The sequence below is a fragment of the Phaethon lepturus genome, unplaced genomic scaffold, assembly GCF_000687285.1.
Source record: "Phaethon lepturus isolate BGI_N335 unplaced genomic scaffold, ASM68728v1 scaffold3212, whole genome shotgun sequence".
Classification (NCBI taxonomy): domain Eukaryota; kingdom Metazoa; phylum Chordata; class Aves; order Phaethontiformes; family Phaethontidae; genus Phaethon; species Phaethon lepturus.
In genome coordinates this window covers 1-10,866 of record NW_010523893.1, presented here as the reverse complement: position 1 = coordinate 10,866, position 10,866 = coordinate 1, and the positions used below count along the sequence as shown (strand labels likewise).

The 10,866-nt window shown below is 44.9% G+C and overlaps 1 protein-coding gene across 1 annotated transcript in view; it reads left to right on the top strand.

Annotated features, from left to right (window-relative positions):
* The window catches only part of LOC104617030 (liprin-beta-1-like), a gene marked incomplete at its 3' end in the record, with an annotated part of 13,229 nt that extends 3,523 nt beyond the window's left edge, over window positions 1-9,706 (top strand). The window contains exon 3 of the mRNA XM_010282240.1: window positions 9,620-9,706. Within this exon, the coding sequence (XP_010280542.1) occupies window positions 9,620-9,706 (87 nt within the window). The remainder of the gene's footprint in view (window positions 1-9,619) is intronic.
* Between the last annotated feature and the right edge of the window lie 1,160 nt (window positions 9,707-10,866).

Below are 10,866 nucleotides of genomic sequence, written 5' to 3'. Positions count from 1 at the left end.
CAGGCAGCCACTATCGCCTGATCCCTTCCCAGGACGGGCATCAGACCCCCTCAGAAAGGGTTCAGTCAGCCTGGAGCCATGGCTGATCTTGTGTAAAACATTTTTATCTTGATGCAGGTATTTATTTCAGCACCCAGTTGCAGCCCAGCATGGCGGGTGCAGGACTTGGGCAGGTTTGGCAGGCATGGAGCTGTGGCTGGTGCTGGGTGACGGGACGTGCCATCTAGCGGCACGCGGGCTGTGCGCGGCGCTGCAGGAGGAGACAGGGACCTGGGCTAGCACGGCCAGGCTTGCTTGTGTAGCTCTTGTGGAAAGGTTTGAGGGGAGAGCTTTTGGTTTTGCTTTTTCCTTTTCTTTGAACTGTGCATTTGAAAATGCTTGAAACTTAATGAAGCACATGGGAGTCTTCCCACTGTCTCCAGTGGGATTTGTATCTCTCCCCTGCTGTCAAAGCATGGCAGCCAATGCTGAGATCAGGAGGAGACGGAAATGACATTCGAGTCAGATTTTTAAATTGACATCAGCGTTTCCTTCCTGCATAACATACAGCAGTGAACATCGCTGTAACTAGTCTCTGCTCTGTGTGGAGCAGAAACCAAGGGACATAACAGCTTTCATGCAAGTATGTCCTTTATAAATAAAAAATGTTCATATGTTAAATAAACAGCCTTGGAAAATTAACTGCTACCTGTGGTGTGCATGGACATCAGTAGTCCATGCTTAGTGGTGCTGATCCACCGCATGTTATTCTGGAGTAAAGGGGCCCAGCAGCCCTCCTGGCTGGAGGCTGCAGTGCCTGTTCAGATTGAGATGAAGGCCAGTCATTGCCCCCTGTGATGGCAAGTGTGTGATTTAGGGATGCCTGCCTGTTAGGATCTGGACAAGGTCCTTCAGACTCATGTGATGTGCATCAACGCATGGCAATGAGACAGTGATGGTTTTTATTGCAGCCATGGCCTCCCTCTCATCTGGGAGAGGAAGGGCTCTGTTGTGCCATTCAGCTTAGTGCCTCCCGAGCACTGGAAAAGATGTGCAGGGATTGTGTGTACAAAGGTTACAGAAAATGGCTATTCCATCTATGCTTCTCCTCAGCCTGCCTGAAATTATTCCCCTCTAGTCTCGGGCATCTTTAAAGCCCATAGTAGGCAAGACTGAACGTTACACTTTGTACTGTGCTACAGGTATGGGATTTGCAGGTGTCACCAGTGTCGTCGGCCCCTCTCTGAGCAGGAAGATGTTACGTGAAGTGCCCAGATGATTTGCAGGAAGGCTTTCTGCAACTATGCCCATCCTTACCAAGGCAGGGAAGACATCTCCTTGGTTTTGAAATTGGTTTAATCTTCACTGGTCTATTCCAAGCTGCTGGAACTGGTGTGTGACATCCCATCTGAAGCTGTAAGCAAGTCTCTTGTGTCTCAGAGGAAAACAAAAATAGTGTTCACTGCTGCCAACCAGCATGTCACAAGATAAAAATCCTGTCCTGGCCCCTGCAGGGAAACCGCTGATTCCCTAATTGGGAAAAGGGTCTGACAGCAGTTTCCCAAAGTTGCTCACTTCTGTGAAATGGGGCAGAGTATTCAGTTTTGCCATGCCAGAATTGGCTGCCCTGTGTCCCCGTACCACTTCTTAGTGACTACTTCCTTTCTGCTCCTTTCAGTGTGTTAGTCTCTGCAAGCACTCCAGAAGGGCCAGTAAGTTAAAACACCTTAAGCTGATTTTTTTTTTTTTTTTTAACCAGTGGGTGCCAGATGGACATGTGACACCAGAGCACACGTACAGTGCCTGGACATCTGGCAGAGCTCTTCCATGAGAATCCATCGGATGGTCCCCACAGGGAGTTCGGAGAAGTTGTACATGCAGCTTTCTGCTGTGCAAATAAGCCAATTTAGTTATGACACATTATTTCTAATTGTCTGTCTACAGCTCAGAACTGATCTCCATGTTGCTGAAACTCTGCTCACGTCTCCATGTGCAAATGGAGGGCAGGTGAACGTCATGGTTAAAATTGCAAATGAGGCCATTTGTTCAAAGTCTGGAAAGGGACTGAGGCCTTTTCTAAGCTCAGATATCTGTATTGTGACTGTGGGCTTTCACTGGGGATCAGACCTGAAATCCATAGCCAGATCATAACTATTCCAAAATTTTGGAGTTTTTTTCGGATTTCTCCTGATCAACAGAAATGTTTAATAAGTTCTGATGTCTACTTTAATAAAACATGTACTGTATGCTGTGAAAATGGAGCTTCTGGCTTGAATATAGACAGTGTGTGAGTAATCTGTAACATCATCACCAGTAACAAGACCATTTTGAATGAAACTGTCTTTTGCAAGACCAAGGCAGCCCTGTTGTGTCCAGCTGGAAGCTGATAGATCCGTCTCTTGAAGAATAATTCTGAGAAACCTTGTTCCCGGTCGTGAATGTTGCTCCAGTTTTTCTCAGTTGAAACAAACAATAGACAGGTTTTTTTCTGGTTATTACGTTTCTTGACAGTGGTTTTTTGGTGGTGTTTTTTTTTTTAATATACCTTATGCAACAGCCTTCCCAGAAAGAAGAAACCAACTGTGTCTTGTTAAAAAGGAGAGTGAAGGGTAGAAGTGGGTGGACAGTCCCCTCCCACACCTCAAAGCCAGCTTTCCCAAGCTCCTGATCTGAACTTGTATATGTGGGTCCTGGTGTGTGCCTTCTCCTCTTTAAAGCGTGTGCTCCTGGAATGAAAGAGCCAGGATAATACTTTTTCTCTAAAATCCACAGCAAGTGCAACTGTGGTTTTAGCTTTGGAAGTGACTTTCTGAATTTGAATATATACATGTATATATAAAAAATACCTTTTTTTTTCCACTCCAGAAGTGAATTTCTGAAGTTGACTGTAAGATCTTTAAAGCAAAACAAACTCTGTTTGGCCTCCAAAGTTTTCTTGAAGAACATTTTCAGCTCATCTGAAGATGATAGTTGATTTGAACTGTGGTACCCATAGTGGCTTGTACAATCCAAAGTGTTGCTGCTGTGAATAGAAGATCTGTCATCTCACAGACCAGCCTCAGATTTTGACACTTCTCCAACAAGTTGGTTCTTCCAGAGAGTGTCTGGGAGTAATGAGAGTTAATATGAGGGGCTATTAGATTTCAGAGAGAAGTTTTCCTTGCTGGATAAACATAGCTTGTAATCTTACAGAGATATATTGGCCTATTTGGATGACAGGGTGGTTCCCAAGTAGGGGAAGCAGTTTGCTTAGCCAGAAATCGTCTCCTGTTTCTTATTCATGGAAAAATCTTGTCTTCAAACCAAAGTTTGTTGTTTGATTATCTTGGTGTGGGCGTATAGTGCATTCTTTTGGCTCCGCTTGTACTTATGTTGAGTTTAGCTATCGAAAGGTCCTATGGTAATGTGTGGCACATAGGCGTTTACCACCAAACACCTGTTTGAGATCCCTCCTCAGGTTGCAATACGAAAGGAGCCTTGTGATACCGTTTCGGTCTGTCATCATAATCTGCCTCACAGCAATACTTTTTGTCCGTGAGAGGTCTGCCTCTCAATGTTCTTGAAACACAGGACCTTGCTTCTTGCCAGTCTGCATCCAGACTGGTGTGTTTTTAACACTGGAAGATAATACGGGCTCGTTTATAGCATGTCTTGGCGTGACATCTTCATGCATAGTGGATATGAGTTTGTCAGCTGTAAGAACAACCTGTGCGGTCCTGCACTGGAGCCCTGATGTCAGAACCACCAAAAATAACCATTCCCAATCCAAAACACATCAGTCTGGGTTAAAACACACAGCTTCTGCTCCTCCTCTGCTCTGCTCTTTTGTTCTGGGGTATTCAGTATTCATGCTTTTGAGATTTTTATCTATCAACGGTAGTTGTAAATGTTTTTTTTAATAATAAAAGCTGTGGATAATCACAGGACTCCCGGAGCTAGGCTCTGTGGTCAAAAATACCAAGGATTTATTATGCTGCTGCTGTTACTGGGTAAATTGAAACTTAAACATGAGGACAGAGGATGGTTGTTATTGTTGCATTTTACATGCTTCTTAAGTCTGACATAATCTTGAGACAAGCCACTCGTGAGACCTGGGACAGTTGAGTGAACTTTTTCCTTCCTCTTTTTCTTGGCACCTACAAGTGAATTACGTCTTCTTCCAGCTGTTGCAATTAATAGCCCATCAAGAAAAGAAAATTCCCTCCTGTCTACCTTGTAGTCAGGTAAAGGGATCGGAATCTCTCTTTTCTTGTGTGTTTTTGGGTTGGATGATTTACACAGTGCCAGGAGGGTGCGGAGGAGGGGGTTGCTCTTGCAGCAAGGAACGAGAGTCAAGATGGCCAGCTGCCACCTGCGTGGGGCTGCCTTTACTCCTGGTTAGGTTTACACAACTCTGCACCACTCTGCCTGCATCCTCCTCTGCCTTGCTGCCTGGCCTTTGTGTGTTGGGATCCCAGCGGCAGGCTCAGGTTGGAAGAAGGGTTGATCTTCCCGGGCTTTGATGTGTTAATTCCCCAGAGGAGCTGCTTGCTCCGCCTGAGGAGCGCTGCTGCTGCTTCTTCGTGCTCTGCTTCCCACATCTCCCACTCCGCTGCCACGTTTGCCTCCGTCCTTGGTTAGACAGAGGGAACCTGCCGTCGCTTAACCTCTCCGTCTGGGTTCAGAGGAGCCCTGACGGTGCCGCTCGGCACCGTTGGTGCTGGGGCTGCAGCTCTCAGCCTTGGCTGCCTGCCACAGTCACTCGCGTCCTTGAATGCATGAAGATAGTCATGACCAGCATGGAGTATAGCTGGGACATTCACGGACACTGTGTCTGGCTAAATAAGGTAAGGCTATCTGTGTTTGTTCTGGCTCCTGCATTTCTCCGGGTGACAAGCCATAGCTGGGCAACGCTGGTAGGGAATAAGGATTTCATCTTTCTCTTGTCTCACACACCAGCTGAGCTGCTGTTGGAGAAACGGAATATTTTGAAACGGTGCATCTTCCGTATTCAACAGCCGTGTTATTTATATTTAGAAAATGTTTCAGGTAAATTCCTCTGGGTGAAGGTCTGTCTTAAGCTGGTTTTCTTTCAGAAAAGAAACCTTTAAAATATAATGTGGGGGTTTTGAGTGGGTTTCATCTTTTTTTTTCCCCCACTGCTCATTCTCTAGGGAGGAACTAACCTGTAAACTTTAGGAAAAGCTTAGCAGCACGTCTGCCTGCCTGCTGCCGGAGCATGTGGAACAAGCTGCAGATATTCAGAGCGATGAGTAAGGAGGCATGAAATGCAGGAGATGCCAGTTTGGGAGGACAGCGGTGGGCTCCCATGCAAACTGGTTAAACGCGGGTACGGATTGTGTTCAAACAGGTGGGACCAGTATGAATTTGGGATGGAATCAACGCTTATGGAGGGTAAAGCTGTCACAGCTCTGTATGACAGAAGAAACAGTGGCAAATACTTTGTTTGGAAAACCTGGCAGCTCTGCCCGTGGCACGCCAAGTGATGTTGAGGTGGCTGAGGCTGGAGGAGGCCCCCTGCAAAGGGGTCCCTAAAACTGAGTGAACAGGCAGAACAGCAGTAGCCGTGCTTAGCTAAGCATGGGTAATGTGTATGATAATGATCTGAACAACGTAAGCATATTGATGAGATCTATTTTAACTCCAGATGGTCAGGAAAGAGATGTCAGGGACAGCTCACTTGCCCAACTGTTGACTGGGCTGTGGTGGTCAAAACAGTCAGTGCAATCTGCTGTACAAGAAAATAATGCTGTGGAGTGGCAGCTCCTTCTATACAAATCAAATTGCATCTTCAGCAAGAACAGTGTCATTTGTTCTGTTTATTTTGTCTCAAAAGCAGAAGAGAAAATGAGGGTATCAGCTGCAGTAGGCGAAAAATAAGTTTTATTTTTGAAAGGAGGATTCAGCAATTGAGGATTTTTTTTTTTTTTTTTGTATTAGGCTTAAACCAGCAGCTATTAGAAACGTTCCTGTGGTTTGGAATGCTAACTCACTTCCAGGAAAAATGGATTAAAGACTGAGGGCAGGAAAGTTGTGAAAGTTTGGTGATGCATCTACTTATTACAGGAGTAATTCCCTCCAGAGCAGTGTTGATTTTTACACTTACCTGATTGCAGACAAAGCTTACAGGCATGTTTAACAGATTAGTTACAGACATATCTTGCTGAGTTTTGAAGTGCACTGGGTCTGATCTTATAAGGCGTTTTAAGTAAATGCTTAACCTCAAACTTCTGCAAAGCCTCTGTGGCATCATGACAACTGTTCTTTTATTTTTAGGATTAAGATCAGTATTGGCAAATCTGAATTCTCTTCCCATATAGTGTTTTGTAATTAATCCCTAAATTGAAAACATGTGCTAAGTCTAATCACTTAACTGAACATAGACTTTAAGTTGCTGATGAAGAGAGCCTTCTTTGGAAAATGGCAAAGTGTGTCTTACACAGTGAGTAAACTATGTTAGTCCTGTATTGACTTTGATGATACAAATTTGATTCAGAACTACCAAGTGCCCCAAATAATACTGCAGTTGCTCTTGTATCAAATATTTACTTCTCTCTTTTGTTAAAGCAGAGGAGCCGTTGCGCTGCGGAGTGAGTAGTTGCCAGGCTCAGTCCCAGGGGAGGCTGCGGGTCCCTAGGTAGAAAGAAACTCCTCCTGAAGGACACGCTGAGTGTTGCTCACCCAGGTTTTGCACATACCAGGTCTCATGGCATCTTTCAGACCTCCATGCAGACTGTTCATCCCCGTTGGGGCTCCCTCCTCCCCATCTCCTGATGCACCACTTTCCCACATCCAGTGTTTGGGCATCTTCCCTCTCCATTTCTCTTCAGTTCTGCCTACTGCCATCATTATCCTGTTCTTTTCATGTGTTTCATCTCCTCTCTTGCTTCCTCACCTCTCGGGGAGGAAAATCCTGACAGGTATCAACTTTTTACCTTTGAAGACAGTGCAGAGGAGAGATGCAGGAAGGCATCATGTGGCCGTTGCCTGCAGGTCCCTGATCTCTGCACCACTGTAAGAGGTGCTGGGGCTGCTGCTCTGTGAAATAGCAGCATGTGTTGTCTGTGTCATCCTTTCCCCAGCTCTCATCTTTTTTCCCACTGTAACCAAAGCCAGTGACTTTCTTGCCTTTTCATACGTAAAATGAAGAGTTAGTCCCGGGTATTATGTAGAAGTTAACAACATTTCAGGCAAAAAGCAAACTGCTGTTGGGCTGTACACAAAGTTTTTTGGTTTTGGTGTACCACAGGAGACCTGTTTTTATGCAGCTTTTACAAAATATTTCTGGTGACCGCCAACAAAATCATCTTTGTATTTGGTTTTGTGAGAGAACAATCTTCAGTCCTTTTTGGGGTTCCCATCACCTCCTCCCTCTTTCTTATGGCAATGTGCAGCTGCAGCCTGAACTCTCACTCTCTAAAAGCTCCTATTTTAAAACCAAGTATGATGTGCTGAGCAAAACAGGCTATTTTTTGGAGGAATGGGAACAGAGTTTAAAAACAAAGGTGTCTTGGCAAGATGCTATGCACAATGACTAACATCCTGCTTTAACACCTCGTTGATTTTCACAGCATCATAAAGACATTTTCATCGTAGCGTGAAACCAGTACTTACCTCGACATATGTTCTTCACGCAGTCTTTGGTTTTAGTTAATTTTTGTCTGGTTACGCTGACTAGAGGTACCAGGAGGTTCAGCGGTTAGGGCGCTGATGTGGCGGTTGGGAGGCAGGGAGTCAAGTCTCTGCTTTGACAAGGACTTCCGTGTGAGCCCCGGCAGGATGGAGGACCATCTTTGCACCTTGGCTGCCTGCTTGTAGTGGGGGATGAATATCACTCTCCTACATCAGAGAGACACTAGATTGATAAACGTGTTGTATATTACAAAATACAGACACACTATTCATGGAGGCTGTGAGTACCTGAGATGCATTGGAGGTCTTTAAATGAGGGAGCTACGGAATAGCAAAAGTATGCAAAAACCTTCGTTTTATAAATTTCGCATACAAGTCAAGGTACAGAATTTAAAGCATAATCTGCTAGTTGAGCAGCTAACAAATTTACTTCGGAAGCTCTTCAACTACTTTCACCTAAATTAAAACTGTTACAAAGCTGAAGATCTCACTCATCTTGAATGGAAATCCTGTGGCATGAGCTAAATTCTGGTAGAGGTCAGAGGGAAAACAGAGCAAACTCAGAAGTTGAGAGTACTTCTGCCTCGGTGCTTAGCTTCTCCGAATGGTCAGAATGTCTAGTAGTTTATGGCTAAATAATTCAGATTCAGAGTATTCTTATGGTTTGAGGTATTGGTACGAATTACTAGGGAGCATCCTTTCTTAGTCTTCTGTAACTCTAGTGATTTCAGGGAGGTGTTATGGTCACCCTGTAAAAGTTGCACATGTATGCTTGGGAGGCACATTTGCAACTGCATGCTGATTTACAAGCTGCCAGGACACAGCCTCATTTCTTGAGGAGAGCACTACAGTGAGGTCAAATGCTTTGTACCCCCTCCTGTTTGCTTTGCGTCTAATCTTCAAATAGTGCTGGGGGCATTTTATTCTTGCAGTTTCAAACAAGGCAGTTTCTCTTGTCACCCAAAGTCAGGCATGTAACTTAGAAAAGGGGTTTTAGCCAGCAGATTTCCTGAGGCATCCTCTGCAACTGGGAGGGGAGATGGGCTGCTTGAAAGGGGGATTCAAAGCGGGGGATTCAAAGCAGGAGGTCGAGGCTTGCAGCTCTTACATGGAGGGTGGCCTCTCATGGCAAGGTTGTGCTGCTGCATGAGGATCAGTCACCCAGTTTCTTTTAATCACATATTCAGAGGGAGATCAAGGCACCTTGGAGTCGGTGAGAGCCTCTGTGCTGGGTGCTCTGGATTTCAGAGCAGCTTCTCAGGCTCCTCTAAGTGATTTATGCAATGGTGGGAACAAGAATTTCTTTCCTGAGCTGAAATCTGATTGAGGTGTCCACCACAAAGTGCTTTGAGACAGCTTTGAATATGGATAGAGTAAAATCCTTCTCGCTGCTCAAAAGCATTGAAGTTGTTATGAAGAAAGTAAGTTGCTGATTCCTCTGAACTCTCTGATAGCATTAACATGTATTCTTGTTTCTCCTTAGCCTCAGGCAGCTTTATAAAGAGATGCGTTTAGAGTGCAGATGCTCACCCATACCCAGTAAAATGTGCCTGATATAAAAGGATGTCTCTTACTGTGTGTTTTAGAAAAAAATGTTTGACTTGCAAGAAGCATAATGCACATTTTGTAGATTGTATGTTGATTTTTTTCACTTGCTGAATGTCTCGGGGTATTTGTCTCTTTGCAAGTATGGCTTAGCATAGTACATCATTGAGCACAAATTTTGTTAACAAAACGCTGAATGCACAGTATGTGAATTTTGCGGAATTGGGTCACAAAAAGGTTCTTCCTTTCTCATCTTTAAGCCGCTGAACAATTCTTGTCCTGAATGGTGGTCTTGTATCCTTTGTTGACAGTTTATTTGCTTTGTAACCCTTTGCAGGCTGGAGAATACTTTAAATCTGTTCTCGAACTATGCAGACTAAAAATACTTCTTAAGTGTGTTGATAATGTTGAATGATGCTTATGGTACGATAGCTGACAACACAATATTTGCTGTCTTTTTCAGACTAATGGACACATATCTGGGAATGGAGATGTGTATCAAGAAAGGCTGGCTCGTCTGGAAAATGATAAAGAATCTCTTGTTCTGCAAGTGGGTAGTCACCTGAGCTATTTTTTTTTGCTCTTGCATTCATAAAACTTTTTGATAGATAGTATGGGATAAAACTCTAAGGATTTATTTGCAGTTGTGTCACTTTCGACAGTGTTCATAAGGCTTGCTGATAACCTGAGCATTAACCCAAATTAAGGATAGGTGAGAATTTAGATTGCAGGAAAAAAATCTAAAGGCCTTTCTTTCTCTGTATCTGATATCCTGTCGAACCTTGCTAGCTGAGCAGGTTTGCAGAGCGACCACCTTCTTACATTCAGGTGTATCCTTAAGGTCACCTTTTCCCATGACCATTCACATGCTACCCACATCAGGTGACAGAAGTCCTGTCCTTGTGCGAGGTGACAAAAGCTGCAGGACTGGCCGACAGGCGGGAGGAAATGAGCAGCTCCTCAGAGGTCCTGCTCACCTGCTCCTGGGCTGGACTAGGCCAGCCCTGGGTGCCTTGCCAGCTTGCTTACTCCTGCCGTCAGGCTCGGCACTACCTGGCACCCCTTGGTCTGCGCAGGCGGGCTGCAGTCCCCTGACGCAGACCTGGCCTAAGGGCTGTGACAACACCGAGCTCTGTTCCAGGCAGCTTGCCCTCATTCCCAGCAGTACTGCAGATTTCCTCGAAAGAGCCCGTCTAAAGAAAAAATTCATTCAGAAAAGGCAAAATGGGAATTGGTGTGGTCTCAAAGGTGTTGTCTTGGTCTTTCTTGCCTGTATCTGTGTTTTTTAACCTCTTTTGCTTTTATTGTTCTGAAAAGGAGAAGCTGTATGCTATGGCACACTGTGTGCAATCACTTGGAAAGCAGAATGAGTTGCATGCAGTGAGGCTTAGCTATTTGGTTAAGCAGGAGCTTGTGGGCTTTAGTCAATGCGTTGTCACAGCAAAGGCATAACTGTTGGCTGTAGAATGCAGCAGCCAACCCTTGCGAAAACTCCCAGGACAAGTCAGGAGGGAAGATACGGGACTGCGATGCATCCACCAGAACTTCAGCTGAAATTCCAATAAGCGTGAGGGGATAGCTTTCCCTCCTCTCCTGTCACCTTTACTGCACGTCGTGTCTGCTGCAGAGCTTTGCTGCTCCTCCTTCTCCCATGGTCCCATTTCACTGAATCACAGAAAGGTAGGGGTTGGAAGGTACCTCTGAAGATCA